General features: G+C 41.0%; 1 protein-coding gene across 1 annotated transcript in view; it reads left to right on the top strand.

The window, feature by feature from the left end:
* Window positions 1-25,254, top strand: part of Pard3b (par-3 family cell polarity regulator beta) — a 992,131-nt gene that overhangs the window by 667,008 nt on the left and 299,869 nt on the right. Inside the window, exon 17 of the mRNA XM_050154204.1 lies at window positions 24,228-24,430. Within this exon, the coding sequence (XP_050010161.1) occupies window positions 24,228-24,430 (203 nt within the window). The remainder of the gene's footprint in view (window positions 1-24,227; window positions 24,431-25,254) is intronic.

Below are 25,254 nucleotides of genomic sequence, written 5' to 3'. Positions count from 1 at the left end.
AAAGTAGAGGACTTGCAAGAGAGAGCCAAGAGATGACATCTGAGAGGGAACGTCTGGGCTCGGGATGGAGAGAGGCCAGATGGCTGAGAACCTGAGAAGTGAGGTGCAATCCTCAGACATGCAGCAGGGGCAAGAGCGTCTTCACGCTGAGAAGAGAGAAAGCCAGAGACATTCTCAGGATGGGAGACAGAGAGGAGCTGTGCAGAAATGGGGATCTGTTGTTTGGGAAGGCTCTGAGTTCGCTGTTGTGGACAGACTTTGCAACAGTTGTGCCTCTTGCACAACAAATGAAAGGATTTCATTTTTCTACACCTCTCCTGTAATAGAATGAAATCTCCCCCACTTCATTCCTCATAAAATATCCGTTTAATTTTAGTCCAAAAATTCGGGAAGCTAGCAAACTTTATAAAATAATTATTCATTCTTAAATATCTTGAGTTAAACACACTCAGCCCTCAAATTCAACATTGCGCTACATCAGGACTGCCCGGTAAGGGGTACTGTGACCAGACACCCTTCCTGCCAAAGCTGGTTACATCTGGAATCCCTCTTTGCCTGGAACGTTTCCTCTCTAGTACCAGACATCAGACAGTGAGTGCAGTGTCTGTAATCTGCAGTTGCTAGAATGGCACCTACCTGTCTTCTTGGCATCTAATGCATTGCAATGTGAACTAATTCATTGAAGGGCTAGTTGCTTTTGTGGACCATCAAGATGTCATTGTTTCCGAATAGCAAGTGGGATAAGGACTTACCAGTTGGCACAGAATTTTTTTAAATCACCTGCTTGCATTTATATGTAAAATTTGGACCTCAGAATGGCTTTTGTTCAGCTCCAGAGTCTTAGAAAGTTCCTGATGAGTGTCTTCCAGGCAGGGCACCTCTTGAGGATGAGGTCAATCTCATTTCAAACCAGGTCACCTCTGTCCTACCAGGAGACTAGACTTGGAGAACTGTCTCCATCTTGAAATGGTAAGACACCGAAGTGGCGTATTCTGGGAAGTATCCTCTCCGGTTTTTCTATTCACAGTACCGTATCCCTAGGCTGCATGATTGTCCCCAGTGGGGAGCCAGAGCTCAAAGCTACAGAAAATCAGTCTCTGTATTTTGCCTGCTCCCTCCTAATCACTTTTTCTTCTGGAGTCATATTTTGTGCTGAAAGACAGAAAGCACAAATGCATTTAAATTTCTGAGCCATAAGCTATTAGAGAGAGGCAAAGAGTCCTTTTATGTTAGGATTACTTGTGAGGGATGAATGGCAGTGGCCTTTCTTAGACGTAAATAGCTCTTGTATAATACCTGCCAGGGACAAAGATGGCCTCAGGACAAAGTACAATCACAGCTCCTCCTCATGTGTGGACTTAGAAACAGAAAAGTAACATCTACAGATTAGCAAACTGCTTGCCACAAGAAAAAAAGAAGCAAATGCTATTTCTGTGTCTTAGATAATTTTAAGCGAAGGAAAAGAACATCAAAGTTGATAAATTTGGTTTGTCCTGTTTCCAGTTTTCCATGATTTTTTTTTTCTCTTCTCAGTGTGGTTCACAGTTTCTGGGTGTTCAGACTTGTGGTTCAGTGTATGGTTGCAAATAGTTTAATTTTCATTGTAAAATCTGCATTAAATTTCAGAATTCAACGTGGGAGAAGGAAATTATTCAAAACCTTTTTCTCCTTTTCTTTTTATTTTCTTAGTGCATGATAACGTTTCTCAGAGGATATCAAATCCCAGAGTTAGGTTCATAGCAAGCATAAGAAAGCCTGTTGTTGGCCCTTGCCCACCTGCGCATGCCTTGTGTGTGATTGTAGCCATCTACAACTGGCTCCCAGGTAAAGCAAACAGTTCTTAGTTACCTGGAGCCTTAACATGTCCTGCAGTTGCTGCTTGGCTAGCCAACATTTGATGCTTGTCCTAGGTAGGATTTTTTTTTAAGAGCTAAAGAAGCAAGATCTTGATGGATGTGGAACAAACCAAATAAATACAGTATTTTATGTTCTTTTAATTTGGGGCCAAGTGGATTTGGATGAAGTGTTTGTTTGGTTTGCTGCTGTTTCAAGATGCTGTGGGGTATTGATTCCTTTTATTGCTAGCAGCCGTTTAACTTGACCCCTTCTAGATTCAGTATTTTAAAAGCCATAAATTTAAACTTTACTTATGAGCAACGGCTGAAACGTTGTGAAAGCCTTTTTATTAGTTGAACTCCACCAGGCTCAATGCTCTTCTGTCAGGGCTGGCAACAATGTTTCGGGCTTCTTAGATTACAGTGGCTGCTGGGCTGCTGGAGACGGGAGACAGGATGGGTAAAGAGAAGCCATGAACAGTTTGGAACGTGTCGGGTTCCAGGATGGCAAAGACAGATGGAGGACAGAAGGGACAAATCAGAAGAGAGAATGCATGGCGTTGGTTATAGCAAATAATCATTTACTGAGGCCCATGTGGATGGGATACTGGTTGGGAATGGGAATCAGAACACCATGTGAACCAAAGGACAAGGTGAACTATGAGACCAACTCCATGAAATGTTTGCACATTCCCTGACCTTCCCGTCCCAAGGTCCCCGGTACACTGTTAATCTACGGTAGGATAATAAACAAACAAATCTATTTTCCCCCCTGAGCTATTATAGAAAAAATACATACTATAATAATACATATTATAGAAAAATACATACAAATACAGAAAAACTGCATCGTAGGAGAGTGGTGTAATAGCTAAGAAAGACTCTTTCTAGAATGCCTTGCTTAACTGGTGAAGATATCCTCACCAGTCCTCTGAGGACAAAACTATTTTTGTCTTAACAAGCAAATCAAAACATTTTTTTTGAATAACTCAGTAATGAACTTCCTGGCCACATCATATGTACTTAAAAGTGCCTATTTTTCTATAAAATAAAGAGGAAAAGGAAACGCTCATGAATGCCTACCCTTGAAATGCATATGAGTATGTGAGAATGTCTTGCCATGGAGTTAAGAGCAAAAAGAAATTAATTCTCCTTGTGGGGCTTCTGGCTCTAACCTACTTACGCCAGTAGCTTTGGTGCACTGTGGAGAGAATTCCCCATCCATTTGCTAATCATCAAAGATGTTTGTTTAAACAAATTTTCTTTTCTTGACCCATAGACCTCTTTTTATTTGATCATGCAGCAACGCTCTAATATGGAATTAGTGAAGTTATACAAGCAAAGAATTATCATTTGACCACCAGAGGAAAAAACTGAGAGAGAAATGAATAAACTCATACTTAAATAATTTATGTAAAAATATGTGTAGTAAAGAAATGCCAAATGGAAAGATTCTCCTTCTTCAAGCTTTATTTTCTGTTTCGTTCAGAGGAAGATAACCAAATGTATATACTGGACTTTTTACTTTGCCTTGTAGACCTTCCTATTTTCATTGCTAAGGGTAATTTTTAAATGCAGCCCCGTGACTTAGACAACAAATGCTTTATTTGGATGTTAAACTATTTTCCCAACTGATGTTTCTTAAATGTCTAAGCATGGAGAGTCTTTCTTAACAATTTGGACATGGTGAAGGTTATATCAGAATTTTACCATCTTGCTGTTAAAGACAGACTTTCATCAGTTGAAATAAGCATCATCAAGAAACAAGCTATAGCACGTGCTTGTGGGGATGTGAAGAACGGGGAAGAAGGAGTCTTTCTTAGGAATTGGTGAGATGCAAAGTAATCAAATCACCATGGAAATGACTCTGTGTGACAGTTTCTTACGAGATTAAAGCTAGAACAGGCAGGTGACGGGCTACCCTATTCTGGGGTGTGTTTCCCGAAGCATCCAGCTCATTTTGCAGGAGGTCTTGAATACAGGGGCTTTTCACGGTGCTCTTCACAGTAACCAAGCTACGGACCAGTTTCGGTGACCAGCGGGTGCCATGCATAAGGAAGTGTGATATGTAGATACAGTAGCGTGTTATCTGCTCATGAAGCAGAATGCGGCGAAATGGTTTGCAAGGAAATGGATGAGCCGGAGATCATCTTGTAAAGCAAAGTAGCCCAGACCCATGGCGGCGGCTACCCTGTGTTTTCCTCACATTTAAAAGAGGGAAGGGTGTGGGCATTAGGAAGGATTCTTAGGAATAAAGAAGTGATAAATGAGTATAACGGCAGAGGGTAATAGAGGGGATGACGATCAGTAAAATATATACATATATAAAATGTCACAATGGAACCTGTTGCTTTGTCCAATTAATGTAATCTAACATTTTTAAAAGTCACATGAACTCAATTAGGTGTGGGTCCCACATCACTTAAGTCCCTTTTTTCTTGCCATATGAAAGCCAAAGCCTCCAGAGTGTGTGAGCCAGAGACTTCTGCCGAGCGTTTTCTCAAGCCAGGAATTCTTATTTAGTTCTTGTTAACTCACCAAATAGCAATAAGGGGTCTGCAGTGTTTTCTTTCCCACAGCCTGACCTGAATAAAAATGGACTTGGGCATTTTCTTCACCCACATTGCTGTCTAATGGATATTCTATACCAGCCTTTTAAATAAGCATGTAGCCCACTTTAACATTCTTGAATTGTACCGAGTCATACATAACATCAATTCTACCATTGTATTATTAAGTGTACAGTTTGGAGGTGTCAAGTACGTCTGTACTGTAGCGCCTCCGGTGTTTAACTTATCAGATGAACTGATAAATCCTCGTCCTCCCAGCAGCCATGTTGCCGCCTCCCCATGCATGGCAGCTGTGCCCCTTGCTGATCTTTATAGAACGTTCCTGCTGCACCCACAAGAGGGAAAGCAGTCCTTCCCTTGGGGAAGTTTCTCAGGTTTCTACAAAAACTTTCTGTAAGGTTGGCTGTCATGGTGTGAATTAAAAGGTTATGTCAGGGGTTAAACTATGCAATTAAATCAAGAAAGCAGATTATTCTAGTGGCTGACATTAACTTTTGAAAAGAGACAGGATTAGCAGTAGTTAGTCACATACAAACGGAACAAAGCGAACAAAGGGAAAAATTATTTCACCAACCACCTCCCTTGAAAGAAAATCACTCCATCTCAGACCTCTAATTTTTCAGCTTAATTCTGTTACTTCACTGGGTTCATTTTCCTTCCCAGACATGAGCGCGGCAACTGATGCACTCTGACGGGTTGTTTTTGCTTTTCTGCCTTAAAAAATAGTCCCGCCCTCCCTAAATAATTATCTGCAAATTAACCTTTTCTCTTGCCAGAATATTGTGGGGATAGACGATAGAGCCCAGAAATACGTAAGCAAGGCTCCCAGGCCGGAGATAAATTCTTTGAGGCCACAAGAGGATCATTTATTAAATGGCTGCAGCAGTCCACTAAATGTGCCCTTTGACCCGAAAGAGTTAATGCTCTATTGAAGTGTCGGAATTGTCCCCAGTTCTACTCCCTTGGAAGGCTCTGACCCATTAATGGCGGTAATAATAATAATAGAAAACAATCCTCTTCTGCCTCCATCACTCTGCAACCGTTAATGGGCTCCTAATGTTTTCTGTTCTTTAAGTGTAACTGAAAACTGACACTCGGCACAGCTAAAATTTCCAACGTGGTCTGTTTTTTCATTATCATTTTTACATGCCATGCAGGATGCTGAGTAAGGAATAAGGCAGAGGCTTATAATTGGTCTTTTAAATCATCATAAACATTTGTTTCCCCCCACGGCTATTTCCAGTGCCAATAACTCAGCTACTGGATGATGGGGGAAACTATTCACTGATGCACCACAAGCCCCTTCTGAAGTCCTCACCCAGAACAAGGCAGAGGCCACAAAAGCATAACCCATTGTCTGTACAGAAGCTGATTTTAAAAGAACAAAAATAGCGGCTTATTTTCATGTGAGAGTGTCAGCCGTGAACAAAGTATCCCTGTGAGTGTGTGTGTGTGTACACACTCACACACACACAGACACAGACACACACACATTCACACACACACAGACACACACACATACACACACATACACAGACAGACACACACACATACACACACACAACACTTCTGTCAATAATTACTGAGAGGAAACATGACTTTGTAAGTTTGAAAAGCAGAAGTCGGGTTCCTGTGTTAGAAAACTACATATATAAAGGGGGAGATGCCAGTGCTTTGTCTGAAACGCTGTTGAGCGGGTCTAAAGCCTCCAGAATTCTAAATAAAGATTAATCATTGTCTTAGCTGAGGAGCTAAATCAAAGCTTCTATGCCAGTTTGGGGTCCTGGTGTAGTATGTGTTCAATGTCAGGTGAATGGAATCCCACCTGAAATAGTATAGCCCAGCAAAGCCTGTGGCTAGCTCATTGTCCTCAGGAAGAGACAAGTGTGTCTACTTCACTGTGTTTATGATTGGAGTCATAAACGTTCATCTGTATTGCCAGTGGGATTTATCATAAGCCAGTTCATCTGGCAGCTCCAGCCTCTTCCCGTTCTTCTCCCTTCCTTTCCATCAACCACATCTCTGCATCCCAACCCTAGTCTCCTTCCTCACTACCAAGAGTCCCTTGCTGCCCCTACGCGTGACAGGCTGCTGCTCGCATAGTCTGTTCTACCCCAAGTATCTGAGATGCAGCTGTGTTTCAGAGTCCTTCCAGCCTAGACTTATTGCCTACCCTTGTACCCTCCATATCTTGATGTATCTATTCGTTTGGATTCTGTATTTTTGACTTTCATATGGATCGCTGATTTCCCTGAAGCAGGTGTTCTCTTTGACCTATTAAGTCCAGTTCAGCTCATGCCTACCACAGAAAACAACTTCTTCCCCCCATTAACAGCAACATACAACATGTTAGAGAAAGCCCACTTTACAGCATATCTGCACACATGACACCTTACCTGATCATTGAAAAGTCTACAAAATTAGCTTTACTGTTATCTTAGCTACTTACTGAGTAGTTTAACCTGCCTATACTTCAATTACATTGACTCTAAAATGATGATAATATTAGTGTAAACTTTATGGGGTTAATATATGCAAAATCACATAGAATAATCATAAGACATGTAGACTCTACTTTTTTCTTAACCAAGATCATCATTTTTTTCATCATCCCACTACATAGACCAAGAAACTAAAACCCACAGAAGTTAAACAACTAGGGATTCCAACACTTCCAATCCAAGTCTGTTTTATAGATTGTTCCTGTGTCAGTCCCTTTGTTGTTAAGTGCACTTCACTAATTTAGTCCATATTTCCTTCCAGTGAATGTATAGGCAAGCCCCTAACTCTGCTCTTCAGGAGTGTGTCCATGAGAGGAAGCATGCTGGTACGGCAAGAACACTCTCCAGACACTGAAAGCTTGGTGAATGGCTCCTATGGAGAGCTAGGGGGTGCTGTGAACTCTACCAAGGGAACTGGGTTTCCATTTCCCTCTCTCCTATCCAGTTCATGGCATCATAGGCAAGAGCAGCAAGAACGGACTCCATTTCTCTTTGTATTGCTAGTGTGTCTGCAAACACTTCTAACTAACTAGAGAGTTGTCCTTTCTCTTCACAGAGGAGTCAAAAAGCAGACTGAACAAATCAATTTTATAAAGCACTCAGTATTGGGAAATTCTGTCTCTACCACAACCCACCAGAAACAGACTGAAGCCTAACCTCTGATGCTCTCTTCCCCTAGCGGTGTTAGCTCTGCACTCAGGTGCGTCGCCGGCAACGTTCCCCGTTCCCCACGTACCTGGCAGACCTAAATAGATGCTTCAGGTATAATATGGAGAAGTGGAGAAGAAGGTGTTAAATCAAGACCCTCTAGGTTAGAACGGAAGGAAATCAGGTCAAAAGTAGCTTTTGCAAAGAAGATGATCTGGTGATTAATGTACCAGAACATCATAGAACCACCACTGCAGACACATGGTAAGATATAGGACCTTCGTATCAATATCATCTCCTGTAATTCTGCTTCCTTCCTTTCTGCTTTATTATTATGGAAACTGAAGATGTCTGGCAGCAGCCGTAGCTTCGTATCCCTAGTAACTCTGGTAGAAGATAAGATGACTTTTCCTGGTCACAGTACCAGAGCTGGCTCTGACTATCACTAACCAGAGCGAAGAGGAGGGTGGAAGCCACTGAGTAGTCATGTGTGGGACACAGACACACTGGACAGAGATGAGGAGGTGAAGTGCCCCAAGAAAAGCCAAGATGCTTGTTCCAGGAAGAATAAGGGATGCCAGACAGGAAACACCAAAGGAAGGCAGCAGCGGAGGGGCAGAGTGGGACACATGGAGGCTGACTGGAGAACTGTGTGACTTCCCTGAGAGGAAGTGAAGCAGTGTTTCATAGACCCTGGCCCTTCACTGTAATCCTGTAAGGTCTTCAGAGGAAGAAAGGCTGATTACGGGCTCCTCAAGAGGAAAGTCATTATTAGGATGTCACCTTCTTGTAACCTCTCTTCCCACTGGCAAGGACTCCCTGAGCTGACTTATAGGGAAATTCCAACACGCTGTCAGGTTTCACAACAACATTAAGTGGAACTTCCTTTTCATATTTGCCACCTCATTTATTTTGTGTGTCCCCATGTTATTAGTTTTACTGCCCATTAATCATCATATGTAACAGAATATAGTTAAGAATATGCCTAAGAGGCAGCAGTAAATGGTCTGAGCATGACAGTCACAACTAAGCTATGTCAACAGGATGCCAGGGATGGCAAATATCTAATCTGTTAGCTCAGGGACACACAAAGCACCCTTTGCCTCTTGGGTGGTCCAGGTCACAGTAGCTGACTTCCCTTCTGGGTCAGAGAGTCCACTGCACAAAACAGTTTCATTCATTGGGAGGTTGGGGGAATAACAACACTGAAAATGTTCTTGAAGAAATGACACAAAACTGAAGTTCAAACTGTAAAAAGACAGTTTAATAAGAACAAGTTCCAGCGCTAGAGAGATGGGTCAGTGGCTAAGAGAACTGACTGCTCTCCCAGAGGACCCATGTTCAATTCCCAGCAAACCCATGGCAGCTCACAACTGTCTGTAACTCCGGTCCAGGCGATCCAACATTTTCACACAGACATACATACATGCAAAATAGCAATAAAATGAAAATAAATTAGTAATTTTTTACAAGTTTCATTCTGTGAAGCAGTATTCTCTTTAATTTGTCTTATGATCACCATCAAAACACCAATATGACCAGACCACTTGATGGCTTCTGATGGCCTGCTTACCCAGGTGTAGTCTTTATGTTGGATTCGGAGCTGACTTAGTCCTCCTACCGAGTTCCTATTCACAGCCCACCCCCACATGAGCTTACACACAGGAGGCTTTTCTACACTTTTCCTCCAGTGCTTCCTCCCTTTCAGAGGGCCTATGCACCTCAAATGTTGTGTTTCTTACTAAATTATATGTTCAATCCACCCTCAGAGCCAAGCCCAATTCATCCTTGAAGCTTTACTGAGGAATGCAGATTGCACAGCACTCTCCCTTCAGACCCAGGAGCCTAGACAGCTTCAGCATTCAGCCCCCATGGGAATGTCTGCATTCTTAGCATATTGTCCACAGATATATCTGTTGTCCTGCGACCCCCAAAGTCCATGACCTTGTCCTCTTACTAATTTTATTGATTGTGTTAGAAGTTGGTCTGAGGGGGAAAGTCATTTGTTTGGTGAAAAAGCCAAGTAGACCTTTATATGTTCCCAGGCAGAAGCTTTTGACTTCTTTATAAAAACTGTCTAGGCTCTTACTAGGAATGAAGAAGGCAGAAAAATCATTTGAAAAGTGCTAAGAAGCTTTAGACAGAAAACTAAAAGGTTTTGAATAAAGAATGGTATTTTAAAGTTCTCAATAACCATGGCCCGTATATGTGGATAAGAAAACAGAAAACGCCTTTAACATAATGTTGGTTTTATAGACGCTGTCACATGAATGTAAATTTTTCTCATTAAAGAAGACACTGACGAGAGGTGGTATTCGTTGCTTACTGTGCTTACTTACACATCATGTTCACAGATTTGTGTTAGGTAATCTTTTGAAACCTTTATTGGCTGAGCTGTAACTCTGTCTGTAACTGATAAGGGAACAGGGGCTCCAAGTTAGCACAACTAATTCTTGGGGAGATCGGAGACGTGGGTGCCTGAAGTGCAAGGTAATCGCTATTGCTTTAAAGTGTCAGTTGTTACTGGATGCCAAAGGGGCGATTAATTAGTGAGGGTATAACATGGCTCTCATTATTGCCAGGAGTTTGGAGAAATCCAGGAAATTAATACCGCTTAGTTTTGTTTAAATTTGGGCTCTTCATTTCAAGCAAATGGAACTGGAAAGCAAGCTGTTATTGCTGTTCTAATGTCCAGCGAAATAGACTTCAAACCAATTAGTAAGAGATTTTTAAAGATCACTTCATGTTGATTAAGGGAATAATCCATCAACAGGAAATACAAATTCTAAACATGTATACACCATGCATTGGTGCACCTAATTTAATAACACAACTCCTGGCTGTGAAGAAACAGGCTAACCTGAACGCAATAATGAGTGTCTTCAATAGACCACTCGCACCAATAGGTAGGATAATCTGTCTAAACTATGATCAAATTCTAGCGAAAAAGTAAATTTAAGTGAGAGTATAGACAAACAGACCTAACAGGTGTCTACAGAACATCCCACCCAAACACTGCAGTGTGTGCACCTTCTCAGAGGTCCATACATTTTTTTTTTTAAAAAAAAAAAAAACAGATCATGTAAGGGAACATAAAACAGCTCTTAAGGACTGCAGGAAAATTGAAATGATTTCCTGCACTCTATCTGATCATAGTGGAATAAAGCCATAAATTAACAGGAAGAGAAAGTATAAAACATATAAACCCATGGGGTAAGAAAAACTCAATATTGAATGATAAATAGGCCTTTAGAGAAATCCAGGTGGTAATGTTTTAATATCCCTGGAACTTAATAAAAATTAAAATACAATACACCAAAACCTTTGGAATGCAATGAAAGAATCCTAGCAAAGAAGTTTATAATCTATAAGTTTCTACATTTTTAAAAAAAATCAGAGAAATCTCAAATAAACAATCAGTGATGTACCTTATAGTCTTGGAAAACTAATACCGTGCTAAATTTTAAATCAGTGAGTGGAAGGGAAAATAGAGATCAAGGAGACATTAAGGAATCGGAAACAAAACAGTTTATACAAAGAATAAATGAAACTAATAATAGGTTATTTGAAAAAGAGGAACAAATGTAAGCAATAAATATTTAGCCAAACTACAAGGAAGAAAGACACAAATAAATAAAATTAGGGGTGAAAATGAAGATATTATAATAAATATCAATGAAACTCAGAAACTAGTTCAGACATACCTTAAAACATTATATTTCAATATATTCCAACATTTTTTCACAGAAATAGAAGGCAATAATTCTAAAAATCAAATGGAAGCCCCAAGGACTATTGATATCCAAACAAATAAAAAAAAAAAGAAAAATACTGGACTTGTCACCATACCTGTGTTCAAATTATACTGAAGATCCATAAAAATAAAAATGCATAGTATTCCCACAAAACAGTCATGCAGATCAATAAATAGTAGCCATCTGATCATTGACAATGATGTCAAAACTATACATTGGGAAAAAAATGTCGCTTTAAAATTGGACATCTGCATGTAGAGGAATGAAATTAACACCGTCTTTCTCCCTGTACAAAAATCTATTCCAAATAGGGAAAGACCTTGGTGCAAAACCTAAAACTCTGAAATAGTGTAAAGTTCTTGGAGACACAGACATAGGCAAGGACTTTCTGAAAAATGACTCCAAGAGCTCAGGAAATAATGCCAACAACTGACAAATGAGATTACGATACCCAGCAAAGGAAGCAGCTAGTGAAGAGACAGCATCTAGAAGGAAAGGAAATCTTCCAGAACCACCTTTCTAACTGGGGAACCACATATAAAAGATTCAGGGGAGATGGAAAACTGAATGCTAAGAAATCACACAACTCAATCAATCAGCTAAAAAAGAGCAGGTAGTTCCCAAAAGATGAGGCACACGAAGCTGTTTTCAGTGTGAAGCATCACTAAGTCCCCACGGAAATGCAAATTAAAACTACCAGGAGAGTCCATCTCTCCCTCAGTCAGGACGACAACCAACAGAAGCTAGCAGCAAATGCTGGCGAGGATTCAGGAGAAACGAACCCTCTTCTGCATCACTGGTGGGAACATGAATCAGTGGGCCCACAGGGAGATCAATGCAGAGGCTTCTTAGAGGACTAAAGATAGACCTGTCTGTCCTATGCCCTAGCTATACCTCTGCTAGGTATCCGCTTGAAAGTCTCCCAGCCAGTTTAAGTCAGTATAGCAGAGGTACCCGCACATCGATGTTTGTTGCAGTGCTCCTCACAATAGTCAGGGATGGAACCAACCTAGATGTCTAGTAACAGAAAAACCAAGAAATTAGAGTGTATGTACAAAATCAAATTTTGTTCCAGCATAAAGAAGAACAAAATTATATCAGTATAGGAATGTCTATGCATGTATGATAGTTATATTAAGTTGGGGTTCTCAACCTGTGGGTTGCCACCTCTTTGGGGGTCTTCTCACAGAAAACACAAATATTTACAGTACAGTTCATAACAGTAGCAAAATTACAGTTACAAAGTAGCAATGAAAATAATTTCATGGTTTGGGGTCACCACAATGTAAGGAACTTTATTAAAGGGTCACAGCATTAGGAAGGTTGAGGAAAAACTGTACTAAGTGAACCAAATCAAAGTGAGAAAGACAGCCATCATTCATTTTGTCTCATATATGAACCCTAGACTTTACATACATATGTGAAATCATATGTATATGTGATATTCGGCATGACAATAAAAACAAATCTGCCCAGGGTAGCAAAGGGGACTACTTGGAGGTTTGAGGGGAGAGAAAAGGAAAGGTACAGTAGTTTGGGGTCTATAGTCAAAGTATATTACTTACTCATATGGAATAATCCTTACAAAACTTAGTACTATATATCGTGAGTATATGCCCAGACATTGGAGAGTGTCCTTTGCTCTCAGACAACTCCTCCAGTAATTTTGTGCTGTCTGTTGGTGTATATTTGGTTTGCTGTGTACCTGGAATTAGCTATGTATGCTTTGTAAAGCATCACAGAACATGGGAAGCATGTTAGCTTCAGGGGAATCCAGGTCAGTCCTGCCTCAAGTAGCTTGGTAGGTATAGGGGTTCACAAGTCTGCACTCTCAGAGGACTTGAGAAATTGGAAGGGTGTCAAGTGGTGGTTCTGACATTTATGAACCGTAATACAAGTCCAGCTCAAATGCCATGGGAAATTCCCTACATTTAAAATAGTTTAGAGTTCAGTTCTTGCTGGTCCAAGCAGACAAAGCTTTCTTTAATCAAAACCCAGATATAAGGTGTCTTTAAGACTGGTGACATCCTACCTGTCCTAAGTGTGTTGTGCCAGGAACGTAGATAAGCATGTTTAGTTTTTCCACAACTTCACAAGATACAGCAATTTCAGGGTAGTTATTTTGTAATCTTCCATTTTCCTTGGTAACTATACCCAAGGGAAACTCAGGTTCTTTTATTCCAACCTTAATTACTAATATTAACTGTCTGATTACACATTCACTTCATTGTGTGTGTGTGAGTGTGTTTGTGTGTATGTGTGTAGATACTGAGTGACTCCAAAGAGTTAAGAGTCAAAGGGTTTGAAAGAGGCTAAAAAGTCGAAGTTGGGAAACCCATAGGGATATATGTGTATCTGTACTGAGACAGTGGACTCCAGCTGAACCTGGCCCCGTAGGTCACCTTGTTTGAGAGAGACACGGTCACCTGCAGAGGTGCATGAGCAGAACCAGGTCTGGCTGAAAGAATAGGCAAATAGGTCTGGCCAGGTGTACAGGAAGACAGGCACTTCTATCATGTGTGGGTGTGGTTGGAGGACACGCTCTCACTGAGAGCAGTGCGTCCTTTTCCCAGGGCTCCAGTGCTCCCTGGAGGACACGCTCTCACTGAGAGCAGTGCGTCCTTTTCCCAGGGCTCCAGTGCTCCCTGGAGGACACGCTCTCACTGAGAGCAGTGCGTCCTTTTCCCAGAGCTTCAGTGCTTCCCGGAGGACACGCTCTCACTGAGCGTTACCTTTCCTTCCTCCCTCCTTCTTTCTGCTTCTCCTCATCAACAAGCGGTTGCATTTGAATGGAGTCAACTGGGCATGATGTGGTCTTTGTATAAGAACTCGGCAAACTGCAGCGCAACAGGCATTGTTAGTTATGGTGCGTGTTTTACCGTCATCTTCGGAGTACACACTTTCCTGAGCCGCACAATACTGAGTAAATATTGCTGGCTGACTTCATTTGACTTCACGTTTTTACATTAAATTGAAATATCAGTGAAAGTATGCTTATAGAGAACTCTTGATTCACGCTAGCACAAAACTAAAAATTCTCATTTTCTACCACTTCTATTAAGAACAGTAAGCAAGATTGTGTTGAGATTATTTTTATACGTATATTCAATTAAGTATAAAAAGCAGAGAAATATTTGTAAGTATAAGAATAATGTTTAGCCTTTAAAACTACAGACTACCCCTGGATGGTTCCCGTATACTACATTACTGCATGCCCCCTCCCAGGGTCAGGGATCACTGTAGAAGGGGAGGTGAGAGGATTGACGACCCAAGGAAACAGAGCCTTCCAGACGCAGCCGAACAGTTGCTTGTGTGGATTTGGGGTGGTTATAACAGCATGTGCGAGACCTGTTCAGGCTCCAGCCAGACTAAACTGCAGCATGTAGGGGAGGTGGGAATGATGTCTCGCCGCTAGCGGTGAACTTCTGGGAGAAAGAGAGTACATTTTCTTTAACAGCGCTTCAGTAGCAGGCCATGTATCCAGGAATATCTAGGCAGCACCCGTAAGTTTGGTATGCACACAGTGGGGCAGATAGGAAATGGATGGGTCTGGGGGGAGTTGGGGTAGGGGCACACATGATCCAGAAACCACTTTATGAAATTCTGAAAGAACTAATAAAAACTTAAACACACACACACACAACACAAAAATACTTGTATGTCTTAAAATACTTTTGTGAGAATACCTTTTACAAATCAGTTACATATGGACTTCTAGTTATGCTAAGGCTTTAACTGCTGCGGGAGCTTTAACTGTATTAGAACTGTATTAGAATTCTTTATAGTGTGCTTTTGCAGTGCTGTGGTACACAGCCCACATAAAGACATAACACACTCAGTAATCAAAAGCAGAAGAGAGATGGACAGCGGAAGCACAAAAGAATAAGAGAAAGGGGAGCCTGTGCTCTGGGTGGAAAGCCCACCGCTAGGGTATACAAGCGGGGCTGGAGGACAGAGCTGTTCTCCTGCTGGTGATAAAAATGAGACCAAAGTGCACGCTAAGTAGAGATAGGAAAAATGCTTACTGTTACAAAGAAAGAAGGAAGGGAAGGAATGACTCGTGCTAAAAGAAAGGCAAATACAGGAATGAGTGAGTAATTACCGGTGGAGTGGGAGGTATTAAATCGCTGAAAGTGACAGGAAAGAGCTGTCGGGGGTGGGAAGGTTGTGTTAACAAAGAACAGATGCTGTATGAGGGCTCGGAGGAAATGAAGCACTAGAGGGGGCTTCTCCAGCTAGAAAATCTCCCTGCACTCAAGGTCATCTGAATGTCTTAGCCCACCCCCTGTACCTGTGTGTTCCCGTTCTAACATTCATCCTTGACGGAGTGCGTATCTGGGGACACACCACCAGCCAGCCAGGCTCAGGGTTAGATGGTAGCTGCAGTTCCCGCTTCATGCATAGGAAATACCAGATTGTTTGACCTTAAAATGAGCTTGTTTATTACCTCCACTTTTATGATAAATAAATATTTTCCTTAAAGCAGCAACATTACCCTTCTCAGAGATCAATACTGGTTCCCTGATTTTTGAGTAGGTTATTTTTTTTTTAAGCCTATGTGGGTATGTTTAATGTTCAGGAAAGCTTACAGGAAGAAAAGGAAAACATGAAAGCAATCGGTATATTGAAGAAGTTGTATTCTTCAGTTGCTTTATCAACTGTTTTAGACAGGCAGATGGAAGAATGATAGATAAGTACATAGGTAGAGATAGATAGATGGATAGATAGAGACAGACGATAGATAGATGATAGATAGAAGATAGATAGATAGATAGATAGATAGATAGATAGATAGATGATAGTAAATAGAAGGTAGATGATAGATGATAGATAGATAGATAGATAGATAGATGATAGATAGATAGATAGATAGATAGATAGATGATAGATAGATAGATAGATAGATGATAGATAGATAGATAGATGATAGATAGATAGATAGATAGATAGATAGATAGATAGATAGATAGATAGATAATAGATACATACATACATACACATAGATACATACAACCAGATAGATAGATACATATATACATGCATGCATGCATACATACATACATATTTAATAAGTTGGCTCCTATGGATTGAATCATGGATTGCATTTCTTATCTGTAACACAGAAATTTAAAATGTGGCATTTTGTATGTGTAATGAATTAGCTATTCATTATATTTATTGACTATAATTTGAGTCCTGAAAAAAAAAATCCTCATCATAGCTTAAGATCTTGACTGTTGATATAAAAGAAGGAACTTGAGGGAAAGATGTTCCAAGTATATATCAATCTCTTGCAAACATTAAAAGACACTTAAAGGGCCATGTCCATCCTTATAATCAAAGGAGTATTTGTTCACAAAATTGTCCCATATTTTCTCTGAATATTTTTACTTTAAAATAGACAGTGTTTAGAGACAGGGTAGAAGAGATTATGCAAATGAATGAATCACAATGAGAAGTACATTATTGGGCATTTGGACATGAGTTTCAGGGAATGATAAAAGATTCTGGGATTTGTGAAACTAAGAAAAGCAACCTCTGCTCTTATAGAACTTGGAAATTGCCAGTGAGAGAACGAGATCCAAATGACAGCAGATAATGTAAATCCAGATTGCATTGTGCCTCAAGGTAATGAATAGGGAGCAGGGCATTGTGATAAGCTTGGATTGATGATCAATATTTGGAATACCGAGATAGGAAAGAAGGTAATTAGACCCATTATGGACACAGTTAGCACAGATAACATAATTTGGGAAATTATACATTTGGAGATTATGGATAATTTTTTTTCAAGGCTAATGGGTCTTCAATGATATCTATTAAAGCACAGAAGATGTTTTGCCTCTAGGGAATCCACTGAAAAATCAAATACACAAAAAATTCAGTAAATGTAGTCTAAAATGGAAGATAAAGTAGAATATATGGGAGAGTAAAGTGCTATTGTGACTTCCTACTTGGGATTTATAATAATTTTTCATTTGTAGAGCTCTGAGGCTATTAATTTCACATCACAGCTCCCCATGAAACCAGGCAAGTGTTTCTCGATGTTTGCCTAAGTTCATTGCTCATAATAATGCAAGGCCAAATTGCTAATGGGAGCAAACCATCTTGACAAATTTTTGGCTTTTCTCCATTTTCGTGTTGAGAGTCCTGGAAAACATTGTATTTTTAATCCTATCTCTAATGCACTATGGCAGAGCTCTAACTTTATCTTCAGCAAGTACTTTGAGGGTCGTTGATATTAGAATCTTCACATTGTACACGCTCCCAGTCTTCTCTTCTATCCCATCCCATTCTTTGTGTCGTCCCTGATACCTAGAAAGACTGTCTACCAGTGACTGCCAGGCTGGGACCAGGTAGACGAGTCTCAGCAGTCTTCCTATTCTCCATGTGATCTCTCCCTTCTCCCCTTAGCCCTGCAGCAGCCTGCTTGCAGGTACCCCTCTTCCCACCTCATCCCTGTTCACTGGAGACTGCAGCTTCATCAGCCCTCTCATCTCTGTCTCTCCAGATTCTTGTCATACTGCAGCCACTTGCAGGAGCCCATTCTCCCACCACACCTTCGGCTCCAGAAGCCCCTGCCTCCTGGTGTAGCCAGGATCCATCTCTTCCCCACAGCCCTTCTTAGTTTGCTCCTGGCACATCTCTACTCCTCTCTGCCACACACCACCCTGCAGGGAAACATTCTACCAGGGAATCAATAATCACCACACTTTTCTAAGATCCAGCGAGCACAGAACACCATTCCAACAAAGACAAGATGAGACTTCAAATTAGTACATTGTTTGTTGTTTTTATTATACATTTATGTGTGTGATGACTAGATATAGAAGTCATAGGTTATATATTTCATACATATAAATATATAAACATTAATATAATGTTATTTATAACATTTGCAACCAAGGAGGGAAAAACAACTTACCATGTATCTAAAAGTGAATACCTTCTCAAGTAATTTCTTATTTTTTAATAAAAATGCATTTAAGAAATTTCATCAATAATGGGGTCCAATTACTGCTCTTCTGGATTTGGCTTTCTTTTATTGTGTGATTTTAATGCTTGAGTTGGAAGTTTAAACATTGCCAATGAAATCTGAGACTAATTAAATGATTATAGCCTAAGGGGTAGGGCACCCAAGTCGCCACTATTAATCTTACTAACTATATCCACTCTATGAGATATATGAATGAATATATAGTCCTATTTCAAAAGAAAAAATATAAAGAATTGTTTATTAAAAGGTAAGTTCTGAGCTGTGCACATGACTCAGTAGGAAAGAATGCCAATTGAGTATAGGTGTGAACACCTGCACACTCACATGCTTGCACCACACACTTACAATACACCATATACATAAAATGTCACTTTTACTTGTGATTCTTAAAATTAAAGATAGAAATTCCTTGTGAAGTCTTTTTCTTCATCTTGTGGAAGACATAGTCACATTTAAGAATTCATTGGTAGTGTGAACTTACTCAATTGCACTAGGGCAAGATTAATTTGAGAGGTAGAGACATAGCACCAGGTTAACAATGGTATAATTAACCTAAATACTTAATGAGAACTCACCATGCACCAAGATTGTCCTGATCTTGCCTTAGCCTCATCTGAGAGATGAGGAAACTGAGGCACAGAGAGATGAATAATTCAGAGTCTCAACAGAGTCAGATGTTGTAAGGAGCGCAGGGGTTCTTTGTTCCTTCCTACCCAGCTAGCTTACAGCTGAAATAACCACACAGAAACTATTCATTTAAACTCTGCCTGGCCCATTATATCTAGCCTCTTATTGACTAACTCTTACATATTAGTTTAACCCATCTCCATTAATGTGTATAGCCACTTGACTGTGGCTTACCGGCATGAGTCTAACCAGTGTCCGTCTTGAGCAGGATAATCATGACGTCTTCCTGACTCTGTTCTTCTTCCCAGAATTCTGTTCTGTCTTCCCCTCCTACCTGAGTTCTGCCCTATCAACTAGGCCAAGGCAGTTGTTTTAATAACCAGTGAAAGCAACACAAATACAGAAGGACCTCCTACACCAGTCAGACACTTGAGTTGCCTCCAGGTTTCCTGTGAGTGCTCACGGCAGACCACATCTCTCTGGACAGTTCTGTTCTCTGTTGTCTAAATCACCAGCCGTTCAGAGGCCAGCAGCCATTCTCAGTCAGAAACTAGTTCCTGTCAGGGATCCTTGCGGTCACACTGTGTTGACTGACATGGGGGTCTCTACCTAGGAAGCTAGAGTAAAAATTTCTCCAAGTTTGAAGAATCTGCTTTGGAATGTTGCTTCTCTACCTGAGCAGTAAAACTTGAACCTCATAGCACTGAATCCAGGGAGGACATCCACGTGTCTTGACTCCCCCCACCTGCCTGTTCCTCTGGCTCTATCCTAAGCACCAACTGTTTCTCTGAGTGGAGAATACACCTTCGGCAAGGCCAAGAAAGGTTAGGTGGAATTCAGGGATCTAATTTTCTAGATAGGAATGTTTGCCACTTATATTAGGTTATTTGGCCTCCAAATGAGTCCTTTAATCCATGCACCCACACACTTTAATAATAAAGAAAGGTCAAATGCCTTTGTGTTGCAGATCCTTCACCTGCTCCATAGGTGAGACCTGCTATTTTCCTGCGAGCAGCTGGTCAGAGAACTAAACTCTACAGACAGTTCTTCACTGAGCGGCAGCACTTCTTTATGAGAAAAATGTCTACACAGCTCCTTCAAATATGTTTCCTTTTTATTTTACTACATATATATTATTGGTTAGTTGTGTTATTTCAGTATTTTATGCATGTATAGAATGTACTCTGATTGCTCTCCCACACTCTCTTCGACATTCCCCCGTCCCTACCAAATTCTTACCCTCACCAGTTTCCTTTGCCACCTCCTGACTCTTGCTTGGTTTGTGACCTGTGTGACCACTGTGCCCGAACTATCCACTAGAACTTAGTGTGGTCATCAGTGGGTACAAAGCTGAAGGCTAGTGACTCCCCTTTCCCTGAGCCTAGGAGTAACAAATAGCTCAGTAGTAAGAGCGAAAGCCCGTGATCCATCCTTACACCCAGTGCAAATATCCATAGCTTCTGTGAGGTCTTGAGTACAGTGGCCATGTCTTTCTCAGATAACAGCTCACAGCCATTTCCCATAACCTATGGCTGTTACATTACCCCCGCCTGGCCATTCCCTGGGCCTTAGATGGTGTAATGTAACTGCCTTGTGTAGACATAAACAGCCGTCCATCTTGATGACTCTATCTGGTTTTAGTTTGAGGTTGTTTTGATTCTGTATTTTTTTTTTTTGGAAGAATGCGAGTGAATGTGTTCAGAATATTTTATTATAACTTCCCAGGAATTATTTTTTTATTAACTAAACGCTTTCTTTTAATATTCCTCATAAATCTCTCATTTCCTTCATGATGTCCATATGTGTCAAGTTCATGTTTTTGAGGGAACAGAAAGTTCATTAAAACCTAAAGACCATGGCCACCTGATAGAGAAGTCTGAAAAATGAAAATTTTGCTGTAAAGATTGGCATTTGCAGCTAGCCCAAGATGGCCAGGAAATCGTCAAACACTCAACTACAAATTACTTCTGTGAATACTCAAAAATGGGACAGCAAGTGTTCAAATCTGGACAAGGTCCATTCCATGATGAATAACACCTGGTATCCATAGATCACTGACCCAGACAATTGCTTATAATCGGCCACGGCCTCCATCGCTTCAACCACAAAGGAAAATGTGAAGCGTCATCACATTTGGGGGTGACTTCAATGGGTTTCAATAGCTGAGGTTTGGATTTTGATAAATTGCTATATATATATATATATATATTTTTTCTATATATATATATATATATATTCCTTCAAGGATACCTCTACTTTTTGAAGGAGCCTGGGAAAAGGAATTTCATCTCTGTGTGTAAATGGTGAGGCCTGAAATAGAGTGGGAACCAGCTCATCCCGAAAGCTATAAAATTTCCTGTACCTTGTCAGTCTCAACCCACATTGGTGAGGCTAGGGGTGGGGAAGAGGGATTTTGGCCCCTCCTGCTCCACAAAGCTCCTCCTGATAGGGCACTCCCTCCAAGAGATTCGGTGGGTCTTAGTGCTGACACTCACCAGCAGACACCTCCCAAGCTGGTAACCCTGACCTAGTGCGAAGGATACACAGGGGTTTGGTGATTTGTGGCAAAGTCCCCCAGCTTCAGAAGATCCAGCCTGGGTGAGAGCATCTGCAGCTCCTTAAAGGGGACTTTCTAGTTTGAGGTTCTTAAAAAGCTAAGATCAGTGTCTCTTCCATTACTTCCTTCTGATTACACCTAGGAATGAATAGAATTATTTTTTTCCAAGAGGAGAACCCTGGTCTCTCTCAAAGTAAAAGTCCAGAAGTGAGCCTTACCTTTTGATTTTAGTTCTACTATACGTCTTAGGGTCTATTGGTGCCCAGCGTCCAGACCCTATGTGTCTTAGGTGCAGTTTCCCGTCAGGAAGCACATGCATGCACACACACAGGCACATGCTCATCAATTGTCAGCTCTGCCAATCTTATAAAATCCTTGACTCTTTTCCCCGGTTCAATTAGAATCAGTGGCTGTGCATTTGTTCCTGCTCAGAACTTCTTCCTGAGATGTAGGCAGGCTCTTTTTAGATAACATGCCTCATATCTCCGATGATTTATTCACTTTCAAGTTCCCTGGAATTTATTGCTAAAGGTTGATGTGAATGCTTACAGTTTGGGCTCTAATATAATCTCCCGAGTGGCAATTAATAAATAAAAGATGGCTGCTGTTGTTGACAGAGATCTAGGCTTTCTCAGTTAGCTCTCTTTTTTTTTCATGTTTTCACCAAGTTTTATGCCAGACATCCCTAGGGATTGAGGCTAAAAAATATTTTCTGTAAATCCTAAAGCTCTTTCTGTTGTTTCAATATTCCCACACCTCTATGTTATCGCTTGTTTTTCTTGTCAGAAATGGTCTTACTTGAGTCTATTTTTTCCCCAGCTATCCTTCCTTGTTGTGAATTGGGGGAAAGTGCCTTTTTCTGGATTTAACAGAAGTGTGGCCTTGGTATTTATGCTTGCAAATAGCACCTGCAATTTGTTTCTGAATTTCCTTGTATTTTTGTCAGTCTCTTCTCAGTTTCTTTTATTAAATATGCACTGTCATCTATAAAATGCGGTGTTTATTGTCGTCGTGTGTATTGTTCACAGTGTGAGGCTGCTTCTTGTAAGTTAATGGTGACGCTGTAAGGCAATAATGCAGTTGTCACAGTGTGCTGGCTGAGCTGGGTGGTCTCCAGGGCTCGTCTAGACTAAAAATCCCATTTCAGAGATGAGGAAACCATAATCAAGTAGATGGCAGCTGCAGAACACATCTTAGGTTGTGAAAAGTGGGTGGCACAGGGCTGCAATTGGACTGCCTCTGTTCAGTGCCCGTGGGGAGTGAAGGGTGTCACTTTAGCGTGTTACTTGTTTTCCTCTTTAAATGCCTTAGGGTGTGGCGTGCATTGAAGTCGCTACATACACAATGCTCCAAACATGCTCATGCCCCATGCATGGACAATCTGCGGAGTCCATCATTTCTGGTGGTGCCACTCTTGATGCAAAGTCTCCCTGGTTCCTGGAGGGAAGCTGTGAGGCCAGGGAGAACAGCTTGACTGCCAAGACAAAAGCTTTAATGGAATCCTTTCTATCTTTTAAGTGGCCAATTGGCTACTAATATTTCTATCACTTAATCTTGTCATTGATGATAAGAACAAGAGTGGAGGTCAAGGAGTAGAGTGGAGTAGGGCAGGCCAAGGGCAAGGCAAAGTGTCCAAGAAGACAGTGAGCACCAAAGGCTCCTTGGGTTCTACTTCTCTGCTCTGCACTTATTAGTTATTGTAATGATACAAACCACGTGCCTCTGAATGTGGCTTTCTGAATTTCTCTTGTAGTTCTAGGTTTTCTTTGTACACAACTGGCTCTTTGATAGGTTGTTTTGTTTAACTAAAAGAGTAAAGCCACTGTCTTCTTGTGATTTTTCCATTCTTTACAAAGAAGCTGAAGTCAACACTTGCTGTATTAAGCCTCTGAGTATTTTAACAACAAAATTATATTAAAAGTTCAGACCCACAAAAAATAACATTAAAAAGACGCACTTTTCTGGGGTCCACACTGAAATCCACCTGCAGCAGCAGCATGGGAGAATCTCTTTCCTTGCTTGCTTTGCTTTATTTGCAGACTAAATAAATTTCATCAGCCATGCATTAAGCATCTTTAGGATAATGTAAAGAATTTAATTATGAAAATCCTTACCACTCCTGGTCCTTGATTTCTAGGCCAATCACATAAACAAGTCTGGCAGTAATTCCAGGTACAGAGGTTGAGAAGGCAAGGCTGAGCTCACGGAGGGAACACTTACCGTGCTAGGTTCATTGTGAGCTTATGTGCCTCTGGCTGGGAGTGGTGACAAGCGCCTGTGTCCTCGCGACTCCAGAGGCAGAAGCAGGCAAATCTCTGTGAGTTCAAGGCCATTCTGGTCTATATAGAGTTTGTCTGCCTCTCTGTCCATATGTGTGCACATGGGTGTATATATTCTCAAACATGTTATCTGTAGATAGTAACTTTTCACATTCAAATGTATGCATACCTATGTGTATATATATGCATATAAAATTCCATGTGTTAAACAGATTTGAATAATGTCATCTAAACGCTTACCACAGCTGTATGAAAAGAAACTGAGGTTCAGAGATGTCAATCCATTCCCTTTCCCCAAGATGACCAAAACTAATGGCCAAACTGGAGTTTAGCCACCAAGGTTTACTAATCTAACACCCTCTTTTCGAAGCTTCCTGGGAAGAAACAGTCTTAGAATAGCATGTATTTCCACTGGAGTGCAGTGCTGGAGGGCTGACCTTTCACCCCTTTTCTTCCAGACCCTCCAAGCAAAGATTTTGGTCCAACTCTGGGTTTGAAAAAGTCCAGTTCCTTGGAGAGCCTGCAGACAGCGGTGGCCGAAGTCAGGAAGAGTGATCTGCCCTTCCACAGGCCCAGACCACACATGGTGCGAGGCCGGGGCTGCAACGAGAGCTTCAGAGCGGCCATTGACAAATCTTATGATGGGCCCGAGGAGGCAGAAGCTGGTAGGGCCCTATGCCCCCTTCAGTGGATCCTTCTCATTAGCATCTGCAAGTCATAAGTGAGAATTGCACTAACTACTGAAAAAAAAAATGATTTAAGGATCACAATTATATTTTTGATATTAAAAATAATTCATTTTCCCTATATGTTTTGCCCTTTGGCTTAACGAACATGGGATTGGAGAATGCAATGTGCAATTTTTATCACAGTGCAAACTGAAAAAAAAAATGTTCTCATTCCCGTCCCTAAAAGGACCAACTGTCATTTACCCTTAGGGCAGGAGCACTAAGCATGCATTTCTTGGCATTCTTATTTGAATCATTAAAAAGCAACATCAACCAGAGGACTGTCTGCATTAATTGCATAGAAGCAGTGGGCTATATTTATACTCAAAAAAATCTCTCTGGGAAGAAAACTCACCCTGTTTGTTTCCCAGCGTGTGGGCTTCTGGAGCTGATGGAGGTTAACCAGGCCAGCTTCCAGGGAGATTAACGCTTCACCCCATTTCAAGCCTTTTGTGCTACCAGCCAGCACCCAGTGTGCCCCACTCCTAACCTCAAAGATTAATTGAAGTGCCCAGGACTGGGAAGTCCTACTTCAAAGGGTGCAAGTAGCCACGTGGTCAGGTAGAACACTGAGCACTTCTATTCGTCCCTCTGCAGTTTACGTTTTGAGATATATATATGTATATGTATACATATACGTATACGTGTTCGTGTACGTATACGTATACGTATACATATACACATACACATACACATACACATACACACATACACACATACACACATACACACACATACACACACATACATACACACA

Source organism: Alexandromys fortis, unplaced genomic scaffold, assembly GCF_014885135.2.
Source record: "Alexandromys fortis isolate MF-2015 unplaced genomic scaffold, M_Fortis_MF-2015_v1.1 scaffold_40, whole genome shotgun sequence".
Taxonomy (NCBI): Eukaryota; Metazoa; Chordata; class Mammalia; order Rodentia; family Cricetidae; genus Alexandromys; species Alexandromys fortis.
This window is presented reverse-complemented; position numbering and strand designations above follow the sequence as displayed.